Source organism: Gorilla gorilla, chromosome 12, assembly GCF_029281585.2.
Source record: "Gorilla gorilla gorilla isolate KB3781 chromosome 12, NHGRI_mGorGor1-v2.1_pri, whole genome shotgun sequence".
Classification (NCBI taxonomy): domain Eukaryota; kingdom Metazoa; phylum Chordata; class Mammalia; order Primates; family Hominidae; genus Gorilla; species Gorilla gorilla.
The window spans coordinates 91,923,465-91,950,388 of record NC_073236.2 but is presented as its reverse complement, the minus strand read 5'-3'; the positions used below and the strand labels follow the sequence as shown (position 1 = coordinate 91,950,388).

The following is a 26,924-nucleotide window of genomic DNA, read 5'->3' as shown; positions in this document are numbered from 1 at the left end:
GCGCGCACCGCCCGCGCACGGCGAGGCGCATGTTGATTGGCCACTGGGGCCCGGGTTCCTCCGGCGGAGCGCGCCTCCCCCCCAGGTTTCCCGCCAGCAGGAGCCGCGCGGTAGATGCGGTACTTTTAGGCGCTCCGTCGGACGGAACGGTTGGGCCTTGCCGGCTGTCGCTATGTCGCGACAGAGCACCCTGTACAGCTTCTTCCCCAAGTCTCCGGCGCTGAGTGATGCCAACAAGGCCTCGGCCCGGGCCTCACGCGAAGGCGGCCGTGCCGCCGCTGCCCCCGGGGCCTCTCCTTCCCCAGGCGGGGATGCGGCCTGGAGCGAGGCTGGGCCTGGGCCCAGGCCCTTGGCGCGCTCCGCGTCGCCGCCCAAGGCGAAGAACCTCAACGGAGGGCTGCGGAGATCGGCAGCGCCTGCTGCCCCCACCAGGTAGCGGGGTGGGGGTGGGGTCTAAGGCGGGGGCATAGCGGCGGGGCGCTTGGAACCCGGCGAGGGGAGGCTCGCACAGGGGGTTGGGGGGGTGCACGGCCTGGCCCTGGGCTCGGAGGAGGCGGGGCCGCAGAGTTGGCTTGAATGAGTGCAGGAGTCGAGTCTGGAGCATTTGGGGGTGTAGCTTGTAAACCGGGTCGGAGGAGAGAGGCTGTGCAGGAAGAGGGCTGCAGGGGAGACGCGGAGAGTTCGGGCCTTTTGGAGGGAGGAGACGCGTCCCGCCAGGTGGGGGTGCTGGGCTAAGGAAGGGGCGACGCGCGCAGCTCCGGGTGGGGAGGGGGCCTGGGAGGTGGGAGCACTGGGGGTGGGGCGAGAAGGGGAAGGCGCCGGGCCCACTTGGTGGGCGGGGCGGGGGGCGGGGTGGCGGGAAGGAGGGATGCCTGCGGGAGGCCGAACGGTGAGAGTCCGGTGGTGTGGCGTGCGAAAGGAGGTACCTCGGCCGGCGCGGAGATAGTGAGTTGGGGCTCCAGTAGTCGATCGAGGTAGACACTTAGAGGTAGTTAAGAGCCGCGGTCGCCGAGACGCCTTGGGGACGGTGGGCCTTCGGCCTAGGTGAGGGGCCGCCGAGGGGATGGGCCACGAGCTGCGAGCGCGGGGGGGTGTGTCACCATGGGGACCGCGGGGCCTAATTGGGCGGGGCGGGGCCGTGGGGAGCCGAAGTGCTGGGATCCGGCTGGGTCCTTCGGTAGGTAGGCTGCACGTGCACCGAGACGAAGATAGAATATTTTGACGTATGTGGAAATTCGTGTCGAGTGGAAAATATTTTATTTTATGAAATAATGTAATTTTTATGGGGCACCAATGGGCTTTTAGAGGCCTTAATCGGGCGCTGGACAAAGATGTGTGGACGTGACTCCGGGGAAGCCTGTCGGGAGTTGTCCTCACTTTATGGGCAATTAAGTGCTTTTTTTTGTTTTTTTTTTTTTCCTTTTTGAGAGAGAGTTTCGCTCAAGTCCAGGCTGGAGTGCAATGGCACGATCTCAGCTCACCGCAATCTCCGCGTCCCGGCTTCAAGCGATTCCCCAGCTTCAGCCTCCCAAGTAGTCGGGATTACAGGAATGCGCCCCCACACCCCGCTAATTTTGTATTTTTAGTAGAGACGGGGTTTCTCCATGTTGGTCAGGCTAGTCTCGGAATTCCCGACCTCAGGTAGTCCACCCGCCTCGGCCTCAAAGTGCTGGGATTACAGGCGCTAGCCACCGCGCCCGGTCTGTTTAGGGCTTTTTATCCGGGCAGCTGGCGACATTTTGAAAAGCTTGCTTTTGCTGTTTGCCAGATACATATATATGTATTTTGAGACGGAGTCTTGCTGTTTTGCCCAGGCTAGAGTGCAGTGGCGCGATCTTGGCTCACCACAACCTCTGCCTCTCGGGATCAAGAGATTATCCTGCCTCAGCCTCCCAAGTAGCTGGGACTACAGGTGCGCCCCACCACGCCTGGCTAATTTTTGTATTTTTAGTAGAGACGGGTTTCACTATGTTGGCCAGGCTGGTCTCGAACTCCTGACCTCTTGATCGGCCCGCATTGGCCTACCAAAGTGCTGGGATTACAGGCATGAACCACCGAGCCCGGCCGTTTGTCAGATACTAAACACAAAGTTTAATGGTCGCTATTTGAACAAACGAAGAAATAAAGGCTCAGAAAAAATAACTCATTCAAGATAAGAGCCAGTTAGTGTTTTTTGTTTGGTATTGTTTTGAGATGGAGTCTCGCTCTGTCTCCCAGGCTGGAGTGCTGTGGCGCTTTCTTGGCTCACTGCAATCTCTGCCCCCCGGGTTCAAGTGATTCTCCTGCCTCAGCTTCCCGAGTAGCTGGGATTACGGGTGTGCGCCACCGCGGTCTGGCTGATTTTTCACCATGGAGTTTCACCATGTTGGCCAGGCTGGTCTTGAAACTGCTGACCTCAAGTGGTCCACCCACTTCAGCCTCCCAAAGTGCTGGGATTACAGGCGTGAGCCACCGTGCCCGGCCGCTAGTTAGTGGTTTTGAGTAATGGATTTCAAATCCATTTAAATCCAGTTTAAAGTGTCCTAAAGGAATTCTGAGATTTTTCTAAGTGTAATTATAGTGTTACCCTTGTTTAAGCGACCCTTTCCCGCAGTTTAAATGTATATAGTTGTGCATTAGTAGAATATGCTTGTGGGGAACAGAGCCAGCATCCGCAATAACAAAACTCCTGGTTAGAAAAGCATGACGTATTGTTTACTTGAGCATGAATTGATTGTTGAATCCAAACCAAACGGGTGTATTTATTGTAAGGATGTACTTTACATTCATATTGAATAGCGTATGTTATTTGTTTCTTGAGGTTGAGTTTAAGAGACTTGTAAAAATAAAACGTATACATTTCACCTCCCATTATGGAGAGGATTCCAGGGTATTCAAGAAAGATGGGCATTTGATACTAGGTTTCTAAAGAAACTGCAGTGTCTAGATCACTCTGCCGAGCACAGCATTAGGCATTATGGATCCTGGATACAACCATGAACAGGACAAAGCAAAGAGGCAATTCTAGACTCCAAGTGGAAAGGGGACGGAGAGGATGCGGGTCAGGCTTGGCTCTCAGCTCTGTAAACCGAAACCAGAAGGACAAATAAGCTTAGACAGATTATAGTGAGAGTGGGAAGCTGGTTCAGGAAGAGGAAGGTCTGCAAATTGTGGGTAGGATGAAAGGAGGAGGAGGGAGCATTGGAGAAGTTAAGCAGAGATCCAATCATGAAAAGTCTGATGAGCTACAGAGATATTCGGATATACTCCATGAATCATTTAAGCCTTAAAACATGTTGAGCGTATTTTTTTTTTTTTTTTTTTTGAGACGGAATTTCACTCTTGTTGCCCAAGCTGGAGTGCAGTGGTGTGGTCTCAGCTCGCTGCAACCTCCGCCTCCTGGGTTCCAGCGATTCTCCTGCCTCAGCCTCCCAAGTAGCTGGTATTACAGGTGCCTGCCACCACGCCCAGCTAATTTTTGTATTTATAGTAGAGACGGGGTTTCACCATGTTGGCCAGGCGGGTCGTGAACTCCTGACCTCAGGTGATCCACCCACCTCAGCCTCCCAAAGTGTTGGGATTACAGGCGTGAACCACCGCACCTGGCCGTGAGCCACCGTGTCTGGCCGAGCATCTTTTAATGTTTGTCATTTAGATTTCTTCTTGTGCTGAAGTGTTTGTCTTTTGCTGTTTCTTTTTTTTTTCCTAGTTCTTTGTCAGTTGTGTGTGATGTAAATGTCTTCTTTCACAATGAGTTCTTTCATTTAGTTTATGGCTTTGTTGTTGTTGTTGAATAATAGAGGTTTCACTTTGTTGCCCAGGCTGGTGTTGAACTCTTGCTCTCAAGCGATCCTCCCACTTCAGCCTCCCAACCTGTTGGGATTACAAGTGTGAGCCACCACACCCAGCCTTATGGCATCTTTTGATGAACAAATTATTGATTATAATGTGGAATTTGTCCTTTTATTTTCTCTGTGGTTAGTGTTTCTATAGGTTTTATTTAAGAAATCCACAGGGAGGCTGGGTGCAGTGGCTCACGCCTGTAAACCCAACACTTTGGGAGGCCAAGGCAGGCCAACACGGCTAGACCCTGTCTCTCCAAAAAATAAAAAAATTAGCCAGGCATGGTGGCGTGTGCCTGTAGTCCCAGCTTCTTGGGAGACTGAGATGGGAGTATCGCTTGAGTCCAGGAGGTTGAGGCTGCAGTAAGCCAAGAGATCATGCCATGCACTCCAGCCTGGGTGGCAGAGTCAGACCCTGTCTGCCAAAAAATAAAAGTTGGTGAAAATGTTGATTATATATTTTAGGAACAACTAGTAATTGACACCAAAATTATGGGCTAAAGAGAAAGCAAAAATAATGTGATTTTAAACCAGAATTCAAAAGATCTGTTTAGCGTATGTTTAGATAAAGCCATTACTTATTATATCAAAGTTTTAACATTTATTTTGTGAGCTGTCAGCTTTTCCTCTTAACATTTTTCCCCACTGTCTTAAAAAACCCCAAGAATACCGGACATTTAAGACTCACTTAAAGCTTTAAAAGCACTTGCAAAACCCTAAAATCATAATTTAAGGTGTTTTTGGAGGGCAGGAGCAATGGTGGCAGGCAGTGTTTTGCTTTGTTACCCAGGCTGAAGTACAGTGGCAGATCTCGGCTCACTGCACCCTCGACCTATCTGGCTCAAGTGATCCTCCCACCTCAGCTTTCTGAGTAGCTGGGACCCCAGGTGCACACCACCCCATGCCTGGCTAATTTTTAAATTTTTTTGTAGAAACAAGGTCTCACTGTGTAGCCCAGATGGTCTCGAATTCCTGGGCTCTCAAGGGATCCTCCCAAAGTGCTGGGATCATAGGTGTGAGCCACCACACCTGGCCTATTTTGGCATTCTTGAAAACTGCAGGATTACCACAGATAAAATTTTAAAATTACCTTTAAAGAACTCAAGTTTACACACAAAAAAAATTTGGTTTGTTAGCACTGACTGAAGAAAAATTTTGAGAAATGTTTAAAATTTTTAGGTTTGTTACACAATACATTTTACTACCTGTTTAATTATCTTTTTTGGCTCAGAAACCAGTTTCCTGGGTCCAGGATGTTTAGTGGTACTCTTTTTCTTCAAGCTTTTTAGCACTGGAGGAACTGCATATTAGTAAAATTTTTAGTCTTAGCATTTTATAGCTTACTGCTATTTCTTTTTTCTTTCTTTCTTTCTTTCTTTTTTTTTTTTTGTGATGGAGTCTCGCCCTGTCACCCAGGCTGGAGTGCAGTGGCACGATCTCGGCTTACTGCAACCTCTGCCTTCTGGGTTCAAATGATTCTCCTGCTTCAGCCTCCCGAGTAGCTGGGATTACAGATGCCCGCCACCATGCCCAGCTAATTTTTATCTTTTTAGTAGAGATGGGGTTTCACCATGTTGGCCAGGCCAGTCTCGAACTCCTGACCTCGTGATCAACCCACCTTGGCCTTTCAAAGTGCTGGGATTACAGGCGTGAGCCACCGTGCCCAGCCTTTTTCTTTTTCTTTTTTTTTTTTTGAGACGGAGTCTTGCTCTGTTACCCAGGCTGGAGTGCAGTGGCATGATGTGGGCTCACTGCAACCTCCACCTCCCGGGTTCAAGGCAATCTCCTGCTTCAGCCTCCCGAGTAGCTGGGATTACAGGCGCCTGCCACCATGCCCAGCTAATTTTTGTATTTTTTTAGTAGAGATGGGGTTTCGCCATGTTGGCCAGGCTGGTCTTGAACTCCTGACCTCAGGTGATCCGCCTGCCTTGTCCTCCCAAAATGCTGGGATTATAGGCGTGAGCCACTGCGCCCGGCCCAGCATACTGCTATTTCTTTCTTTCTTTTTTTTTTTTTTTTTTTGTGAGACGGAGTCTGTCATCCAGGCTGGAATGCAGTGGCGTTTTCTTGGCTCACTGCAACCTCTGCTGCCCGGATTCAAGTGATTCTCCTGCTTCAGGCTCCCAAGTAGCTGGGATTATAGGCCTCTGCCACTGCACCTGGCTAATTTTTGTATTTTTGGTAGAGACGGGGTTTCACCATCTTGGCCAGGCTGGTCTTGAACTCCTGACCTCGTGATCCACCTGCCTCGGCCTCCCAAAGTGCTGGGATTACAGACCTGAGCCACCGCACCCGGCCCATACTGCTATTTCTTAACAGCAGAGAAATTATGTGTGAGATTCTGTAAGTGTAATGGTATATAAAGGATAAAATGATGTTGAAAAACAAAATTTTTTGTTTAAATGCTTATGTTTCTAATATTTTATTTCAAAAAGGAATTTATTTCAAAACTGATAATGGTTGGATCCAGCTTTTCACACAAACTTTTTTTTCCTAGTGAGGATGCACATTTATCCTGTAAACAAATTGAAGACATTATTTTTTAATTGCTTGCTTAGAAATGAAATAATTCTTTTCTAATGATCTTTTAAAGCATGAGACCTCATACATCATTTAAAACAATTTATACTGTATTTTACACATGACAAAGTTCTAAGGTAACAGCCCTTTTCTAAGACTAAAGTTACAGTCCTCCCTTTGTATCTGAGGGGGATTGGTTGTAGGACCCCGCTGTGAATACCCAAATCCTTGGATGTCCAAGTCCCTTATGAGATGTAGTATTTGCATATAACCTATACACATCTTCCCCTGTACTTTATCTCTAGATTACTTACAATACCTAATAGAATGTAAATGCTTTGAAATCAGTTGTTCAACTACATTTTAAATTTTGTATTTTTTTTCCTTTTTTTTGAGACAGAGTCTTGCTCTGTTGCCCAGGCTGGAGTACAGTACAGTGATCACAGCTCACTGCAGCTTTAACCTCCCAGGCTCAAGCTGTCCTCCTGCCTTGGCCTCCCCAAGTGTTGGGATTACAGGCGTGAGCCGTCATACCTGGTCACTGTTTTTTATTGGTTTTAAATTTTTGATTTAAAATTTTTAATGTAGGTTGGTTGAATCTGGACTGGAACCCAAGGATATGTTTGTTGAGTATACTGTATTTACTTTGGAATAAAACTAGAATGCTTAACTTGTACGTTAAAAATACAAAGGCCGGGCGCGGTGGCTCACGCCTGTAATCCCAGCACTTTGAGAGGCCATGGCGGGCGAATCATTTGAGGTCAGGAGTTTGAGACGAGCCTGGCCAACATGGCAAAACCCTGACTCTACAAAAAAAATGTAAAAATAAGCCAGGTGTGATGGCATGTGCCTGTAGTCTTGGCTATTCAGGAGGCTGAGACACAAGAATCGCTTGAACCGGGGAGGCGGAGGTTACAGTGAGCCGAGATCGCGCCGCTGCACTCCAGCCTTGGCGACAGAGCAAGACTGTCTCACACACACAAAAAAGAAGGCAAGGTGCGGTGGCTCACGCTGTAATCCCAGCACTTTGGGAGTCTGAGGCGGGTGGATCATTTGATGTCAGGAGTTCAAGACCAGCCTGGCCAACATGGTGAAACACCGCCTCTACTAAAAATACAAAAACTAGCCGGGAAGTAGTGACACACACCTGTAATCCTAGCTACTCGGGAGGCTGAGGCAGGAGAATCGCTTGAACCTGGGAGGCAGAGGTTGTGGTGAGCCAAGATCACTCCAGTGGTGATCCACTACACTGAGTTGTGGTGAGCCACTGCACTCCAGTCTGGGTGACAGAGTGAGAACCTGTCCCCACCCCCACCCCCCCCAAAAAAAGAAAACTTGATTACATATTGTAGTTATCGGTATAAAACTTTTAAAATGAGGTCTTTTTTGCACGTATCTTTCAGGTCTCGGTCAGAAACTTGAGTTACTTTTTTTTTTTTTTTGGAGACAGAGTCTTGCTCTGCCACCAAGGCTGGAGTGCAGTGGCCTGATTGTGGCTTGCTGCAGTCTCAACCCCCTCAGGCTAATCTTCCTGCCATAGCCTCCCTAGTGTTTGGGACTACAGGTGTGTGCCACCACACTTCGTCAGTTTTTTTGGATTTTTTTGTACAGTCAAGGTCTCACTATGTTGTCCAGTCTGGTCTCAAACTCATGGGCTCAAGTGATCTTCCCTCCTTGGCCTCTAAAGTAGCTGGCACTACAGGGGTGTGTGCCACCATAAGCAGCTAATTTTTTAAAATTTTAAGTAGAGACCACGCCTTACTATATTGCTTAGTCTGGTCTTGAATTCCTGGTCTCAAGTGATCTCCCTCCTTGGCTTCCCAAATTGCTCACATTACATGCGTGAGCCACTGCGCCCGGCCTATACTTACATTTTTTGAAGAAAGGGATACTTTATATTTCATGGTTGGGTCTGAATCATGTGGTTTCAACTGGCTAATTGTTATTCTAAAATGTCTAAAATGTTTTTGTTATGTGCCTCTTTTAATTTTGAAGTTATTCAGTGAAACCTTTAAGCAGGCCTAGGTATCTAATACTTAGGCAGGGATTATCAGCAGTTTGTGGCCTCCCCATCACTGATGGGCAGCTCTTCTGTATTCTGTTAGATTCCTCCCCCCTGCCCCTGAAAACTCACAGGGCTAAATCTGTTTTTGTGAAGATTCAAAATCTGTTTTTGATTTTGTAGCAATATATACTCTGGCACATTAGGCCCTCAGTTGTTGACTTGAGTTTTTCCGTAACTAGTTTGTAGGGGGAGGGTAATAGAGTATTAGGTAGCTTTTGGAATACATAGGAGTGTAACTGGAAAAAGATTCCAAGCAAGTCTAATGAATTAGATAATTTACCTAATTAGTAAATTATATAATCAGTATGCTTTATAGTAATATTGTGAGTTAGATCCTGTTTCTGATATGTACATACCATATTGTATAGGTGCTACTAATTTGGAGAGCATATACAGTGAGTCCATGCCTTTTTCCTGCCATCAGCATTATACCAAAATTCTGCCATGGTTTTTAAACTTTGATTCTGAGAAAGTTTCTCACCCTAATAAAGTAACTATATTTGTGTTTGTCTTCATGGTTAAATATGCATTATGATATCAGCTTGCATACATTTTTAAAATGACTTGAATATCTGACTTTAAAAATTATTCTAGAATTTCTGTGCTTCAATATTAATGCCAGAAGACTTGGAATTGTTTATTTGTAGGTAACTGCCTTTAAGGAAACTTGACCAAATATTAACTAAGTTATGTATTTCCTTTTGGCAACAGTTGTGACTTCTCACCAGGAGATTTGGTTTGGGCCAAGATGGAGGGTTACCCCTGGTGGCCTTGTCTGGTTTACAACCACCCCTTTGATGGAACATTCATCCGTGAGAAAGGGAAATCAGTCCGTGTTCATGTACAGTTTTTTGATGACAGCCCAACAAGGGGCTGGGTTAGCAAAAGGCTTTTAAAGCCATATACAGGTAAGAGTCACTACTGCCGTGTGTGTGTGTGTGTGTGTGTGTGTGTGTGTGTGAGAGAGAGAGAGAGAGAGAGAAACAGGCAGACAGGCAGACTTTTTTCTATATGATGAAATTAAGTGTATTTTATCCCAGTAAATTGCAAGGGTTGGCAGTTGTGAAAGCTTCCGGCATGGGAAAGGGATGTAACATGGTCTTTAGCTGGTCTGTTTTGTAGAATGGAATTTTTATTTCTGTCCTTTGAGTGACTTACAGCAATATTATACCCTTAATAAGGGTAAACTAAACTGTCCCCCCATCTTGAAGGGTCCAAGAGAAAGTTAATGTCATCAAGATACATAGCCTATAGATAGCGACATTGTCTAGGGAAAGATGGAGATGCGCACTACCTGGCCTTCAAACTACTCACAAATGAACACATCTGAGTTGAATTTCACACCAAACTCCTGGAACCATAACTTTCTCTTCCCAGATCTAGTCTTATTTATCACAGACATCAACAGCCCGGCATGTTTAGCCTCACTTGGGCTAGGTGCACCCCATCGTCTCTTGTAGAAGTTCTCTTTCTTTGTTTTTTTTTTTTTTTTCTGGAGACAGAGTCTCACTGTGTTGCCTAGGCTGGAGTGCAGTGGCGCAATCTCGGCCCACTGCAACCTCCGTCTCCTGGGTTCAAGAGTTTCCTACCTCAGCCTCCCGAGTAGCTTGGGATTATAGGCACACGCCACTTTGCCTGGCTATATATTTTTTTTTTTTGAGACGGAGTTTTGCTCTTTTGGCCCAGGCTGGAGTGCAATGGCGCAATCTCAGCTCACTGCAACCGCCACCTCCCGGGTTCAGGTGATTCTCCTGCCTCAGCCTCTCAAGTAGCTGGGATTACAGGTGCACACCACCAAGCCCAGCTAATTTTTTATTTCTAGTAGAGATGGGGTTTCACCATGTTGGCCAAGCTGGTCTTGAACTCCTGACCTCCAGTAATCCACCCACCTCCCCCTACCAAAGTGCTGGGATTATAGGCGTGAGCCACTGTGCCCAGCCGTCCAGCTAATTTTTGTATTTTTAGTAGAGACGGGGTTTCACCATGTTGGCCAGGCTGGTCTCCAACTTCTGACCTCAGGTGATCTGCCCACTTCGGCCTCCCAAGAGTCTCCAGTCTAGTATGTTGTTGTACTCGGTGTTGTAAAATCCAAACAAGGGTCACTTTCCCAGGTAACTGGGAAATTCCCAGAATCACACTCTTTCGTCATAGTGCTCATCCTACAAAAAAGGATTGGGGGCATTTTGTCTAAAATTAAACGTAAATGGTGATCTGACATACAGGTGGAAAGAGAATTGGGAAGTTTTGTTCTCTCTTCTACCAACTTGCCACATAATCTTGGCCAAGCAAAGTAACTTGTTTTTTCTTTTAATCTTTTTGAAAGAAAGAGAGACACAGTTTTGCCATGTTGCCCAAGCTGGTCTCAAACTCCTGCCTGAGCTCAAGCAGTCTGCCCACTTCGGCCTCCCAAAGTGCTGAGACTACAGGCATGAGCCACCATGCCCCTGGGCTCAGCCAACTTTTTCGTTTTGTTTTCAAGAGATGGGGGTCTCACTCTGTCACCCAGCCTGGAGTATAATGTTGGGATCATAGCTCACTGGAGCCTTGAACTCCTGGGCTCAAGTGATTCCCCCCTGCTTTAGCCTCCTCAGTAACCGGGACTAGAGGTGTCTGCCACCACACCTGGCTAATTTTTATATAGTTTTTTTTTTGTTTGTTTGTTTGTTGTTGTTGTTGTTTTTTTTTTTAAGGAGATGATGGTCTTGCTATGTTGCCCCCAGGGTGGTCTTGAATTCTTGGCCTCCAGTGATCCTTCTGCATCAGGCTCCCAAGTAGTTGGGTGATCTGGCTAAAGTAACTTATTTTCTGATACTGTTTACTTATATTTAAAATGAATCTCACTGGGGTTGCACTGGGGCCGGGCATGGTGGCTTACACCTGTAATCCCAGCACTTTGGAAGGCCAAGGCAGGTGGATCACCTGAGGTCAGGAGTTCGAGACTAGCCTGGCAAACATGGTGAAACCCCGTCTCTACTAAAAATACAAAAATTAGCTGGGCGTGGTGGCACATGCCTGTAATCCCAGCTACTTGGGAAGCTGAGGCAAGAGAATCGCTTGAACCTAGGAGGCGGAGGTTGCAGTGAGTCAGGATCATGCCACTGCACTCCAGCCTGGGCGACAGAGCGAGACTGTCTCAAAAAAAAAAAAAAAAAAAAAAAAAAAAAAGGCTGGGCACGGTGGCTCACGCCTGTAATCCCAACACTTTGGGAGGCCCAGGCGGGTGGATCACGAGGTCAGGCGTTCGAGACCAGCCTGACCAAGATGGTGAAACACTGTCTCTACTAAAAATACAAAAATAAGCTGAAATCCCAGCTACCCGTGAAGCTGAGGCAGAGAATTGCTTAAACCTGGTAGGCGGAGGTTGCAGTGCGCCGAGATCGCACCACTGCTGGAGAACGGAGTGAGACTTCATCTCAAAAACAAACAAATAAATAAATAAATAAATAAACTTCATCTCAAAAATAAATAAATAAGTAAATAAATAAATAAAATAATAAATAAGTAAAATGATCTCTCATTGAACCAGATGATATATGAAATCTCTTTTAGGACCAGTTTCGAGATTTAAAAAATTTGGCAGAATTACTTTTTTTTGCAGCAGAGTCCAGCTTTATCACCCAGGTTGGAGTGGAATGGCACAATCTCAGCTCACTGCAACCTCTGCCTCCTGGGTTCAAGCGATTCTCCTGCCTCTGCCTCCCAAGTAGCTGTGATTATAGGCGCCCACCACCAGGCCCAGCTAGTTTTTGTATTTTTTAGTAGAGTTGGGGTTTCATCACGTTGTCCAGGCTGGTCTCGAACTCCTGACCTTAAGTGATCCGTCCACGTTGGCCTCCCAAAGTGCTGGGATTAGGTGTGAGCCACTGGGCTGGCCCAGAATGACTTTTAAAAAGAGATCAGTAAGGCCAGGCGTGGTGGCTCACGCCTGTAATCCCAGCACTTTGGGAGACTGAGGTAGGTGGATCACCTGAGGTCAGGAGTTGGAGACAAGCCTGGCCAACATGGTGAAACCCTGTCTCTACTAAAAATACAAAAATTAGCCAGGCATGGTGATACATGCCTGTAATCTCAGCTACTCAGGAGGCTGAGGCAGAATTGCTTGAACCCGGGAGTCATTTTCTTTTTTCTTTTTTTGAGATGGAGACCCACTTTGTCACCCAGGCTGGAGTGCAATGGTGCAGTCTTGGCTCACTGCAATCTCTGTCTCCGGGGTTCAAGTGATCCTCCTGCCTCAGTCTCCTTAGTAGCTGAGACTACAGGTGTGCACCACCACACCTGGCTAATTTTTGTATTTTTAGGAGAGATGGATGTCACCATGTTGGCCAGGCTGATCTTTAAACTCCTGACCTGAAGTGATCCACCCGCCTTGGCCTCCCAAAATGCTGGGATTACAGGTGTGAGCCACCACGCCCAGCCCTAAAGTTGTATTTTGATGGAACGAACTGTTTTGAGAAATAAATTTTAACGCGTTGAGTCTGAACTGGGCTGCCCTTTCAAAATGTGAAGTCCCCTTAAAGTAGCACATTGGTTGGTTATTTTATGTATTTAGATATATCTGATCTAGTTGTCTTTGGGACAAACTCATATTTAATATCATAGCTGCATGTAACTGCCAGTGTAGTCTTTGTCTTCCTGAAGTGTTTGTTTGTTTGTTTGTTTTTTGAAATGGAGTCTTGCTCTGTCGCCCAGGCTGAAGTGCAGTGGTGCGATCTTGGCTCACTGCAACCTCTGCCTCCCGGGTTCAAGTGATTCTCCTTCCTCAGCCTCCCGAGTAGCTAGGACTACAGGCATGTGCCACCACACCCAGCTAATTTTTGTATTTTTAGTAGAGATGGGGTTTCACCATATTGGTCAGGTTGGTCTTGATCTCCTGACCTTGTGATCTGCCTGCCTCGGCCTCCCAGAGTGCTGGTATTACAGGTGCGAGCCATTGTGCCCAGCTAGTAAGTTTTTAAGAAAGATTCTCAAACCCCTTTTAAATCTTCTGCCTCACCTGAAGAGGTATGCCCTACCTGTTTAGGGCTGTAGACCCAGGTCATTAGAAGACAGACTAAGTAGTCCTGGGTGAACCCATAGGGCACCTTCAAGGGGGTAAAATTGGTGATTTTAGTTTCACCGGTAGTTTTTCCCTGAATATTTATTCCTTTTGTGCTTTATTGATCTATCTATATCAATAAAAAGTAATGGGGCATAACAAATTATACTTGTCATTCTTGTTCATTAGGGCAAATGTTGTAGGTTGAGTCAAGTGTCCAGCCAACAAGTTATTTTATATGTGTGTGTGTGTGTGTGTGTGTATACATATATACATTTTTTTTTTTTTTTTTTTTTTCATCGAGACAGGGTCTTGCGCTGTCGCCCAGGCTGGAGTGAAGTGGTGCAATCTCGGCTCACTGCAACCTCTGCCTCCCAGGTTTAAGTGATCTTCCCACCTCAGCCTCCCAAGTAGCTGGGACTACAGGCGCACACCACCACCCTTGGCTAATTTTTGTATTTTTTTTTTTGGTAGAGATGGGGTTTCACCACATTGCCCAGGCTGGTCTTGAATTCCTGACCTCAAGTAGTCCGCTCACCTAAGCCTCCCAGAATGCTGGGATTACAGGCGTGAGCCACCGCACCTGGCATATATATATTTTAAGATAGAGATGGGGTTTGCTATGTTGCCCAGGCTGGTCTTGAACTGCTGGGATTACAGGCGTGAGCCTCTGCACCCGGCCCTTATTATTTATAAATACATTTCTTTCTAGGTTCAAAATCAAAGGAAGCCCAGAAAGGAGGTCATTTTTACAGTGCAAAGCCTGAAATACTGAGAGCAATGCAACGTGCAGACGAAGCCTTAAATAAAGACAAGATTAAGAGGCTTGAATTGGCAGTTTGTGATGAGCCCTCAGAGCCAGAAGAGGAAGAAGAGATGGAGGTGGGACACTGCAAGCATTCAGTTGTTATTTATGTTAGGGTGATGGAAGAAAGGGGGAGGGTGTATTAACAAGATACCTTGTTTTATATATGTGTGTGTATATGTATTATTTTATTATACATACATGCATACTTAGTTCCCTGGACTGTAGGATAAGTTAGGTTACTTAGAATCTCAACAGCTAGCATCGTTTTTACTTAGGTTTTCAAGCCTACTGGCAGGGTAAGCAAGAGGTAGTACCATTTTGGTAAGAAGTAGAGAGCTAGGGACAGTAAAGATGGAGTAATATATATATGAGGGTATAGTCAGGCCCTAGAAATTAATTATCCAGTTTTATGCTTTTTATAAAAAAACTGAGATGGGGTCTTGCTATGTTGCCCAGGCTGGTCTCAAACTCCTGAGTTCAAGGGATCTGCCCACCTGGGCCTCCCAAAGTGTTGGGATTACAGGCGTGAGCCACAGCGCCCAGCCCCAGCTTTATGCTTTTAATTCTAAAACTTTTTTTGTTGTATTTTGCATTGATAAGAATAGATGTTAAATAAACCTTGAAATACAGCCTTGGCTCAAACGTTAATGGTCATGGATAAAGTGAATTAAAACTTGTTAGGGGCCAGGTGTGGTTGTTAATGCCTGTAATCCCAGCACTTTAGGAAGCTGAGGCAGGTGGATGTCTTGAGGACAGGAGTTCAAGACCAGCCTGGCCAACACAGTGAAACCCTGTTTCTATAAAAAATACAAAAATTAGCTGGGCGTGGTGGCACACACCTGTAGTCCCAACCACTCGGGAGGCTGAGGCATGAGAATTGCTTGAACTTGGGAGGCAGAGGGACTTGGGAGGCAGAGGGTATAGTGAGCCAAGATCGCACCACTGCATTCCAGCCAGGGTGACAGAGCAAGAAGACTGTCAACAACAACAAAAAATGTTATGGAAGTGAAAAAAATTGATTAATTTAGAACAAGCTTGTCCAGTCTGTGGCCCAGGATGGCGTTTAAATCAGCCCAACACAAATTTGTAAACTTTCTTAAAACATTTTATGATTTTTTTGTTGTTGTTGTTGTTGTTGCTTAGCTCATCAGCTAATCATTAGCATTAGTGTATTTTATGTGTGGCCTAAGACAGTTCTTCCAGTGTGGCCCAGGGAAGCTGAAAGATCATTATCCTCTGATCTATCAAATTAATGAGCTGCATCCTAAAAGACATCTATAACTAAGCACAGTTTCATGTTTTGTTCCTTTTTCAATAGATGAGATAGGGAATGAGCAAGTTAATAAAGTGGGTATTTTAATTTTAAGGTTGAAACTAAGGATCATAACGTTACCAGAGGTCTAGAACTGGATGGCAGCTACAGAGATCATTTAGCCTAATACTGGTTTAACAAATAATCTGGGAGATCCGTGATACGTGAATGTGCTAGGCCTGAGATGAGACAGCCAATTGTGGAAGAGCAAACACTAGAACAAGTATAAGTTGCTTACTGCTTTCTTATGCTATTAATGAGCACATCGCCTCCTGATATTTATGATATATGGTCATGCCAACAGCTTTGTCATAAATAGAACTCCCATGGCAGCAATCACTTAATCTTGTAGTTAGAGATGGGGTCTCACCATGTTGCCAAGCTGGCCTTGAACTTCTGGGCTCAGCAATTCTCTCCACAGGCACCTGCTACTATGCCCAGTGCAGCACTTTGTGTTTTTGAACATAACCTCAAGATGTTGTCTTCATAGTAAAACAAAAGATGAGGCTTAGAACTGGATCACTTTGCCTGTCTTCTTCTTACCTCCTCCCAGTTCAAAATGCTTGCATCTCTTAATAGCGAGTATTCCCTTGGATTTTGCACTTGAGCTCAAACTCAAGCCTCAGCACAATCTTTTTTATAGTTTTAGTCTTTTAGCCAGAGTCGACTTACCCCCCATACCCACTCTGCTTCCTTCATAATGCTGCTTTCCCTGGGCAGAGAATCCTTGCCCTTCTTGTATTATGTCACTTTGTGGGGATGGTGTCTGCTACACTTACAGCAAGTCCAGAGATTTTTTTTCCACCACGTTTGCAGGAGAACTATTGGCATGGAAAATGACAATTGTTTTAATGTCAAGTGAAACTGAAGTTGATGTTCATTGAGAGGTTTCTAATTTCTAGAGGTGGGTTCTTTTTTTGGCATATGAAGTTGCAGCATATTAAGAGAATTTACAGTAGTACAGATGGGGTTATCCCATCCACAACTTATGATGGGGTTACATAAACTAAAAATGTGTTTAATACACCTACCCCACCGAATATTGTAGCTTGGGCTTAGCCTAACCTATCTCAGACATGCTTAGAACACTTAAATGTTAGCCTAAAGTTGGACAAGATCATCTAACACAAAGCCTATTTTATAATAAGGAATTGCCTATCTCATGTAATTCATCGAATACTGTACTAAAAATGAAAAACAGTGGCTGCACGGGTACCATTATAAAGTCAAAAAATCATAAGTCGAACTGTCTATATTATGGTTTTCCAAATTTTGATTTGTTTTTAAATACTCTTTCCTTGCCTGGCAGGTAGGCACAACTTACGTAACAGATAAGAGTGAAGAAGATAATGAAATTGAGAGTGAAGAGGAAGTACAGCCTAAGACACAAGGATCTAGGCGAAGTAGCCGCCAAATAAAAAAACGAAGGGTCATATCAGACTCTGAGAGTGACATTGGTGGCTCTGATGTGGAATTTAAGCCAGACACTAAGGAGGAAGGAAGCAGTGATGAAATAAGCAGTGGAGTGGGGGATAGTGAGAGTGAAGGCCTGAACAGCCCTGTCAAAGTTGCTCGAAAGCGGAAGAGAATGGTGACTGGAAATGGCTCTCTTAAAAGGAAAAGCTCTAGGAAGGAAACGCCCTCGGCCACCAAACAAGCAACTAGCATTTCATCAGAAACCAAGAATACTTTGAGAGCTTTCTCTGCCCCTCAAAATTCTGAATCCCAAGCCCATGTTAGTGGAGGTGGTGATGACAGTAGTCGCCCTACTGTTTGGTATCATGAAACTTTAGAATGGCTTAAGGAGGAAAAGAGAAGAGATGAGCACAGGAGGAGGCCTGATCACCCCGATTTTGATGCATCTACACTCTATGTGCCTGAGGATTTCCTCAATTCTTGTACTCCTGGGATGAGGAAGTGGTGGCAGATTAAGTCTCAGAACTTTGATCTTGTCATCTGTTACAAGGTGGGGAAATTTTATGAGCTGTACCACATGGATGCTCTTATTGGAGTCAGTGAACTGGGGCTGGTATTCATGAAAGGCAACTGGGCCCATTCTGGCTTTCCTGAAATTGCATTTGGCCGTTATTCAGATTCCCTGGTGCAGAAGGGCTATAAAGTAGCACGAGTGGAACAGACTGAGACTCCAGAAATGATGGAGGCACGATGTAGAAAGATGGCACATATATCCAAGTATGACAGAGTGGTGAGGAGGGAGATCTGTAGGATCATTACCAAGGGTACACAGACTTACAGTGTGCTGGAAGGTGATCCCTCTGAGAACTACAGTAAGTATCTTCTTAGCCTCAAAGAAAAAGAGGAAGATTCTTCTGGCCATACTCGTGCATATGGTGTGTGCTTTGTTGATACTTCGCTGGGAAAGTTTTTCATAGGTCAGTTTTCAGATGATCGCCATTGTTCGAGATTTAGGACTCTGGTGGCACACTATCCCCCAGTACAAGTCTTATTTGAAAAAGGAAATCTCTCAAAGGAAACTAAAACAATTCTAAAGAGTTCATTGTCCTCTTCTCTTCAGGAAGGTCTGATACCCGGCTCCCAGTTTTGGGATGCATCCAAAACTTTGAGAACTCTCCTTGAGGAAGAATATTTTAGGGAAAAGCTAAGTGATGGCATTGGGGTGATGTTACCCCAGGTGCTTAAAGGTATGACTTCAGAGTCTGATTCCATTGGGTTGACACCAGGAGAGAAAAGTGAATTGGCCCTCTCTGCTCTAGGTGGTTGTGTCTTCTACCTCAAAAAATGCCTTATTGATCAGGAGCTTTTATCAATGGCTAATTTTGAAGAATATATTCCCTTGGATTCTGACACAGTCAGCACTACAAGATCTGGTGCTATCTTCACCAAAGCCTATCAACGAATGGTGCTAGATGCAGTGACATTAAACAACTTGGAGATTTTTCTGAATGGAACAAATGGTTCTACTGAAGGAACCCTACTAGAGAGGGTTGATACTTGCCATACTCCTTTTGGTAAGCGGCTCCTAAAGCAATGGCTTTGTGCCCCACTCTGTAACCCTTATGCTATTAATGATCGTCTAGATGCCATAGAAGACCTCATGGTTGTGCCTGACAAAATCTCTGAAGTTGTAGAGCTTCTAAAGAAGCTTCCAGATCTTGAGAGACTACTCAGTAAAATTCATAATGTTGGGTCTCCCCTGAAGAGTCAGAACCACCCAGACAGCAGGGCTATAATGTATGAAGAAACTACATACAGCAAAAAGAAGATTATTGATTTTCTTTCTGCTCTGGAAGGATTCAAAGTAATGTGTAAAATTATAGGGATCATGGAAGAAGTCGCTGATGGTTTTAAGTCTAAAATCCTTAAGCAGGTCATCTCTCTGCAGACAAAAAATCCTGAAGGTCGTTTTCCTGATTTGACTGTAGAATTGAACCGATGGGATACAGCCTTTGACCATGAAAAGGCTCGAAAGACTGGACTTATTACTCCCAAAGCAGGCTTTGACTCTGATTATGACCAAGCTCTTGCTGACATAAGAGAAAATGAACAGAGCCTCCTGGAATACCTAGAGAAGCAGCGCAACAGAATTGGCTGTAGGACCATAGTCTATTGGGGGATTGGTAGGAACCGTTACCAGCTGGAAATTCCTGAGAATTTCACCACTCGCAATTTGCCAGAAGAATACGAATTGAAATCTACCAAGAAGGGCTGTAAACGATACTGGACCAAAACTATTGAAAAGAAGTTGGCTAATCTCATAAATGCTGAGGAACGGAGAGATGTATCATTGAAGGACTGCATGCGGCGACTGTTCTATAACTTTGATAAAAATTACAAGGACTGGCAGTCTGCTGTAGAGTGTATCGCAGTGTTGGGTAAGACTGAACAAGCTTGTTCTCAGGCTTTGATAAGTAGTGCTCTGTGCCAGCTATATATTATCCCTAAAAATAAGTAATAAGGTATATATGGTACATATTTTGACATGCATACACATATTTGCATCCTGACTGGGCTGCCCACAGCAATTTAAGTTACTTGAAACTCGCTTTTATCTTAGTAGCCCTTTGGCCTTTCTTCAGGTTTTTTTTTTTTTTTTTTTTTTTTTTTTGAGACATGGTCTTGCTCTGTTGCCCAGGCTTGAATATGGTGACACAACCATGGCTACTGCAGCCTCGACCTCCCAGGCTTAAGTGATTTTCCACCTCAGCCTCCCAAGTAGCTGAGATTACAGATATGCACCACCATGATGCATGGCTAATATTTAAATGTTTGTAGAGAGATGGGGTCTCACTGTGTTGCCGGGACTGGTCTTGAACTCCTGGGCTCAAGTGATCCTCCTGCCTCGGCTTCCCAAAGTGCTGAGGTTACAGGCATGACCCATTGCGCCTGGCCCTTTCTTCAGTCTTTTAATCGAACAAAAGGTTTTTGTTTTTAGACAGTGTCTTGCTCTGTTACCCAGGACAGACCTCTCGTGTCAGCCTCTTAGGTAGCTAGGATTTACAGGTAAGCACTGGCGTGCCCTGCTTTATTTTTTTGGTGGGGGAAGGGGGAAGGGAGTTGAAGCTTCCCTATGTTGCCCAGGCTGGTCTTGAATTCCTGGCCTCAAGTGATCCTCCAGTCTCCCAAAAGTGCTGGGATTACAGGCATGAGCCACCGCTCCCGGCCCAAAAGATTTTTAAATGTGTTATACTTCATGAGACAGGCTTTATTTTAGATCGAATTTTATTTATCAATAAAAAGTTGAGCTTTTTATTATTTGGTGAATACTGTTTCAAGGTGCTTTGTTACACTATCTGTTGATCCAACATTTAAAAATTTCGTCTTATTACAACCTTTGCATTTCAGTGAATCCATCTGCATACAATTTTAAAAGAATCATTCCTTTTTTCTGTAGCCAAATTGTCAAAGATTCTTTCCTACTATTGATTTTTCAAAGCCCTGAGTTAGGAATTTACAATTTGGCAACCATCTCAACTTCATAAGCAATTTTGTTCTTTAAATGTCACGGCCAACATTACCTGGAACCATTGCTGTTTTATAGTTTAGGTTTATGTTGTATATGTTTTTTTAATTTTTTAGAGACGGGGTCTTGCTGTTTTCAGACTGGAGTACAATGGGATGACTAGCTCACTGCAGCCTCGAACTGCTGGGTTCAAGCGATTCTCCTGCCTCAGCCTCCCGAGTAGCTGGGACTACAGGTGGTCACCATCAAACCTGGCTAATTTTTGTATTTTTGGTAGAGACAGGGTTTTTCCCGTGTTGGCCAGGCTGTTCTTGAATTCCTGACCTCAAAGCGATCTGCCCGCCTTGATCTCCGAAAGAGCTGGGATTACACGCATGAGCCACTGCGCCCAGCCCTGTTTTTTGTTTTTTTTTTTAAATAATGGTAGTTTACTTGAATTTGTAACACAGTAACACAAAACTATTTTGACCTGAATGCAAGTATCTAATGGAACAGAATAATATACTTCCTTTTAGTGTGTTGCATTTGGTTACTGGGTAATTTAAAATCCTTCCTCAGCACAGGTGTTCAAAAACCAGTCTTTAGAGGTTGTTTTCCTATCAGTGTGCCAACTTTGGCACATTCTGCTAAGAGGCTTAAGTGTAGCATGTTTCTGCTGTTTTGTTTTTTTTTGTTTTGTTTTTTGAGACACAGTCTCTGTCGCCCAGGCTGGAGTGCATTGGTGCGATCTTGGCTCACTGCAACCTCTGCCTCCCAGGTTCAAGTGATTCTCCTGCCTCAGCCTCCTGCGTAGCTGGGATTACAGGCACATGCCACGTGTATTAGGCACTGCTAATTTCTGTATTTTTAGTAGAGATGAGGTTTCACCATGTTGGTCAGGCTGATCTTGAACTGCTGACCTCGTGATCTGCCCGCCTCGGCCTCCTGAAGTGCTGGGATTACAGGCGTGAGCCACCGTGCCTGGCCTCTGCTCTATCTTTTAGCTTTCCCTTGGCACTTGTATGGTCCAGATGTTACAGGATAAGTATTTTGATGGGGGAGATCTTTGGACTGTAATTGGAAGTTATCTCTTATAATGAAATGTGTTATAATGAAGACCTATAAAACACTTAGGCTGATAAAACCCCCAAACGACGAAGCCTCACTTTTACCCTCTCTTTTAACAGATGTTTTACTGTGCCTGGCTAACTATAGTCGAGGGGGTGATGGTCCTATGTGTCGCCCAGTAATTCTGTTGCCAGAAGATACCCCCCCCTTCTTAGAGCTTAAAGGATCACGCCATCCTTGCATTACAAAGACTTTTTTTGGAGATGATTTTATTCCTAATGACATTCTAATAGGCTGTGAGGAAGAGGAGCAGGAAAATGGCAAAGCCTATTGTGTGCTTGTTACTGGACCGAATATGGGGGGCAAGTCTACGCTTATGAGACAGGTAACTGATTCTTAAAGTTTTGTTATCAGAAAGTCATTTGTGACATTAGGAATAACATACTTAGGTGATCATTTTCCAAACACAGTTACATAAAAGTCAGCCAGTGACTTAATAGGAAGCAAAGGGAAATTACTCCCTGTGTTATAAAATTGAGAATTATATTTACCTGAAACATCGATGCTTAATGTAAAGGGGAATATATGTTTAAAAGGGGAAGGAGGTCAGTCATTCAGGTCATGAGGCTCTTTGACTTGAATTCGTTTCCTCAGAAGGTAGGTATATTCATAGTGAACAAAAATACAAAGGCTGTATGAAAAGATGAAAATGTTACAGGTTTATCCTTAAATTAGACTCATTTGCAGAAACACAAATGAGGTAAGAAAGCAAATATAGTTCATGACCTCTAGCAACTGTTGAAAACTGCTCTTTAGGGATGACATGCTGGCCCTTTTTTTTTTTTTGTTGCCAAGGCTGAAGTGCAGTGGCACCATCACAGCTCACTGCAGCCTTGAACTCCCAGGTTCAACCCTTCCTCCTGCCTCAGCCTCCCAAGTAGCTGGGACTACAGATGTACACCATCATGCCTAGCTCATTTTTTAAAAAAATTTTTATGGCATTGTATTTATTTTCTCTTTATAACCAGGGGTTGACCAGCCACAGAACTTGTAAAGTTTTTTATATTTTTAAAAGGTTGTAAGAAATAGTAGTAGTTGGCTGGTCCCCGCTGCTCTCCTGCATTATAGTATACTTCTGTTGACCTAGTTTGCTAGAGAGAGGCAGTATAGTGTGTATAGTGATTTCCAAACTTTTTCTTTAAATCAGAATCACCTGAAAGAATGTGACAACGTGTTAAAAAAAAAAAAATGTGCAGAGATTCCGTCCTGAAATGGATTCACTTGATTGGAATTGATTCTAGGCATCTCAGTAGTTTTAAAGAGCTCCTAGGTGATTCTATTCTGGCCAGCGTTGAGAATCACTAGGGTAGTGGGTTGGTAAGCAGGCTCTGATGTTTTAAAGGCTAGTTGAGGCCCTATGCCTCTTGTCTCTCTTAGCCTCAACTTTCTCCATGTTAGCAAATGGATTTCAGAACAGAACCAACCTACGTGGGATTGTGAAAGTTGTTTTAGAGTGCCTAGCTCTTACATAAGGGTTCATAAGAAAGACAAAAGTTTATGAAACTGTTACTACCAGTCATAAAAGACCTTTTCCTCCCTCATTCACAGGCTGGCTTATTAGCTGTAATGGCCCAGATGGGTTGTTACGTCCCTGCTGAAGTGTGCAGGCTCACACCAATTGATAGAGTGTTTACTAGACTTGGTGCCTCAGACAGAATAATGTCAGGTGAGTTTTTTGTTTCCCACTTAAGTTCTCATTCATTCATTTAGATGTGATAAAAGATATTTGCTTCTTGTATATGAGCCTTTTAAATCTAATATTTGATTTTTCTGGTGTTACTTTAAAAACATCACTTTTTAAGAACTGCATAGTCTTTTTTTTTTTTTTTTTTTTGAGATGGAGTTTCCCTCTTGTTGCCCAAGCTGGAGTGCAATGGCATGATCTTGGCTCACTGCAACCTCTGCTTCCAGGTTCAAGTGATTCTCCTGCCTCAGCCTCTCGAGTAGCTGGGATTATAGGCACATGCCATCACGCCCAGCTAATTTTTTGTATTTTTAGTAGAAGCGGGGTTTCACCACGTTAGGCTGGTCTCTAACTCCTGACCTCAGGTGATCTGCTTGCCTCGGCCTCCCAAAGTGCTGGGATTACAGGCGTGAGCCACTGTGCCCGGCCAATAATTGCATAGTCTCTTAATGAGATTTAATATTTTATACCAATGTGTAGCTCATGATAGCTATATAACCTAGAAGATGAATTTATGTAATATGATTTGCAAGATGAGTATTCATTTGTGATTTTTTTTTTTAAGGTGAAAGTACATTTTTTGTTGAATTAAGTGAAACTGCCAGCATACTCATGCATGCAACAGCACATTCTCTGGTGCTTGTGGATGAATTAGGTAAGACATTAAACTTCTCATTTGAAGACTATCTTAAAAACATTTGTACAAATAACTATTTTTCTAGAAGATTATCTGAAGTACATCTAAACAATATGAATGTTTTTAGAGCACGCACTCACCATTGTGGCACAGACCGATAGTTGGAGATAAAAGGTGATAATTGTGAAAGGTTTTTGATTACCCATTAATTATTAGGCCTTACACTGAATTATTAGGCCTTACACTGTTTAGTTGTAATAAAACATTTGTTGTTATACTACGGGGATGAGAACACTAATAGGAGGACTCAGGAAGTTTATGACCTTGAGCGATACTGTATTTTCTTTAAAAGAAACCTCACTCCCCATGGGCTGCTAAGCAGACTCCTTTAGCTAAACAAGGCCTATTTATAGAATGCTTTTAGACGTGGATGTACTAACCGATGTTGCTTTTCTGTCCTAGCATTTTTGTTTTAACTCCTTTGAGTTACTTCCTTATGCATATTTTACTTTAACAGGAAGAGGTACTGCAACATTTGATGGGACAGCAATAGCAAATGCAGTTGTTAAAGAACTTGCTGAGACTATACAATGTCGTACATTATTTTCAACTCACTACCATTCATTAGTAGAAGATTATTCTCAAAATGTTGCTGTGCGCCTAGGACATATGGTATGTGCAAATTGTTTTTTTTCCACAAATTCGGTTTTTTGAGAGGGCACTTGTGTTGCTAGCACATGTATCGCTAATATTTTTCTTTCTTAAGGCATGCATGGTAGAAAATGAATGTGAAGACCCCAGCCAGGAGACTATTACCTTCCTCTATAAATTCATTAAGGGAGCTTGTCCTAAAAGCTATGGCTTTAATGCAGCAAGGCTTGCTAATCTCCCAGAGGAAGTTATTCAAAAGGGACATAGAAAAGCAAGAGAATTTGAGAAGATGAATCAGTCACTACGATTATTTCGGTAACTATAATGGAATTATAACTGACCTTAAGTTTCTAAGTTTCAAAGAAACAGTAAAAGGGGAAGGGATGATGCACTTAAGTTTCAAAGAAACAGTAAAAGGGGAAGGGATGATGCACTATGAAAAAACAAAAAAACTTTTTTTTTTTTTTTTTAATTTTAAGGGAAGTTTGCCTGGCTAGTGAAAGGTCAACTGTAGATGCTGAAGCTGTCCATAAATTGCTGACTTTGATTAAGGAATTATAGACTACATTGGAAGCTTTGAGTTGACTTCTGACAAAGGTGGTAAATTCAGACAACATTATGATCTAATAAACTTTATTTTTTAAAAATGACCATTTTTCCATTTTCTTTCTAGGAAATTAAACCCTTTTAATTCTTATCTACCTTCTACATAATGGTTATTGAATACTCCACAATATATTAAGTCTAGATGTTATGGTACATGCATACACTTTCAGGCTGTTTTATACCCACTGTCACCAATACACATAAATGGGGGAGGAAAAGCTATGAAACTGTATAGGGCTGTATATATACTTGTCTCAGCTTAATGCAGGAAATTGTTTTAATTTCCAGCAGTTTTGTCTAAACTGTTCAAAAAAAAACTATGAACAGAGTTCAAATACAGGACTGTTTTGAAGAGACTTTCTAAAGTGTACTTAAAACATAGTAGTTTTTTACCTTTCACAAAACTGAGTTACAAGAATACTTTTGTTTTACAGTGCATCCCTTCCTAGGAAGTCTCATTAAAACACTCACTTTTTCTAGGGGTGATTTTGAATGCTGCACAGGGAAGGGAAGGAAATAATAGTCTTAACTTTTCTTAAAGGATACCAGAAACATTGCTGGATATAATTTAAGATTAGTGTTTTCTCTTTCATAGAAAGAACGTACATACTGGGACATGAGTACAGTTACAGCAAGTCTAGGTGTGCTAACAAAACAGGGCACATTCAAGTACAATAAGATTTTGCTTGAAATTAAAAACAAACTACATGAGATTAAAGCATTAAAATCATATTTCTCAATCTGAATACATGTTAAAAAAAATCAAAAGGAACGCAGAAGTGCTAGCTCACATTTTTACCATATTACAAAAGCAATTGGTACCCATGTCCATAAAGGCAGCAACAAAGCTGCTTGTCTATTGAAGATTACTACTGCAAATTGGACTGCATTCAATGCTAGTTGTAAAAACACCAGCTTTTCAGAAGTTGGTATCTGTACAAAATTGCAGCTTATTTTCTTCACTTCTGTCCCTTCAAGTCTTTACACAGTAATGCTAAAACACCCAGCTTTGAGATCCTGAGTCAATATATTGCCACTTTCTTTTTGGTAGCTTGAGCTTCATAGTGTCAACTGACCTTGTGTATCCATTTTTAATACAGTCTCTTCCTGTAGCATGGGCAAATATTTTAAATCTTCTTCCAAAAAAATGTTTTAAGTTATGATGTTACAATGGCAGGACTTTTTCTTTAGGGAAGGAATTCAGTTGTGCTGCAATGTATTAGATTCTATAGGTGGAGCAGAGTCATATAGTGTATCTGTATCATGTGTAGGCTCACCAGCTAATGTACAAGGATTAGACAGTGTTCCAGCACCACAGTCACAGAAAAACCTAAAGCAAAATGAAACCCAAATATTAGAAAAGTGAGGGGGAAAGTAATTGGGTAATATATCAAGCAAGTGTGCTACATACCTATCATGTCTAATAAACTCTACATCATGTCCCTGATGGCACTTCTTAATGCAGTTCACACATATGGCATTTCGATCTGTGGTGTTACAAGTATGACATCTAAAAAGCAAAAGCTTAAATTACTTTTCTCAAACATGTCATTAATGCAAAACATTCCATTCTGTTTATATATTACTATGACCTTTGGCTTTAAGAGGACCAAAACAAAATTCTTTGTGGCTCCAGCCCAGATTAATTCTGAAAAGGAACTTTAATGGAGTAAGTGATTTTCCTGTCATCTGTGTCTTCTGAGGGAAGAGAAATGATTTGTAAGTTGTATAAAGGC

General features: G+C 43.4%; 2 protein-coding genes across 8 annotated transcripts in view; one reads left to right on the top strand and one right to left on the bottom strand.

Moving 5' to 3' along the window:
• The first annotated feature begins 39 nt into the window (after nucleotides 1-39).
• MSH6 (mutS homolog 6) lies at nucleotides 40-25,232 on the top strand. Of its 4 annotated transcripts, none has more exons than XM_019021093.3 (10): nucleotides 66-432; nucleotides 9,118-9,314; nucleotides 14,154-14,323; nucleotides 16,871-19,415; nucleotides 21,670-21,935; nucleotides 23,159-23,276; nucleotides 23,860-23,949; nucleotides 24,449-24,603; nucleotides 24,698-24,897; nucleotides 25,062-25,232. In XM_019021093.3, the coding sequence occupies exons 1-10, from the start codon at nucleotides 173-175 to the stop codon at nucleotides 25,141-25,143; spliced, it is 4,083 nt and encodes a 1,360-aa protein (XP_018876638.1). In that variant the 5' UTR covers nucleotides 66-172; the 3' UTR covers nucleotides 25,144-25,232. The 4 variants fall into 4 exon arrangements, with proteins under 4 accessions (XP_055233821.1, XP_018876638.1, XP_055233822.1 ...); XM_055377847.2 differs by having other exon boundaries at nucleotides 86-409; XM_063695899.1 differs by lacking the exon at nucleotides 66-432 and adding an exon at nucleotides 1,814-1,912.
• Nucleotides 25,199-26,924, bottom strand: part of FBXO11 (F-box protein 11) — a 98,616-nt gene continuing 96,890 nt past the window's right edge. For 2 of the 4 annotated variants that reach the window (XM_004029204.5, XM_019021096.4), the window contains exons 22-23: nucleotides 26,600-26,698; nucleotides 25,199-26,518 (exon numbers count right to left, since the gene is read on the bottom strand). In XM_004029204.5, the coding sequence (XP_004029253.1) occupies nucleotides 26,389-26,518; nucleotides 26,600-26,698 (229 nt within the window). In that variant the 3' untranslated portion in view covers nucleotides 25,199-26,388. Of the gene's footprint in view, nucleotides 26,699-26,924 lie in introns of all 4 variants that reach the window. The other 2 variants (XM_019021094.4, XM_019021095.4) reach the window with 1 other exon arrangement.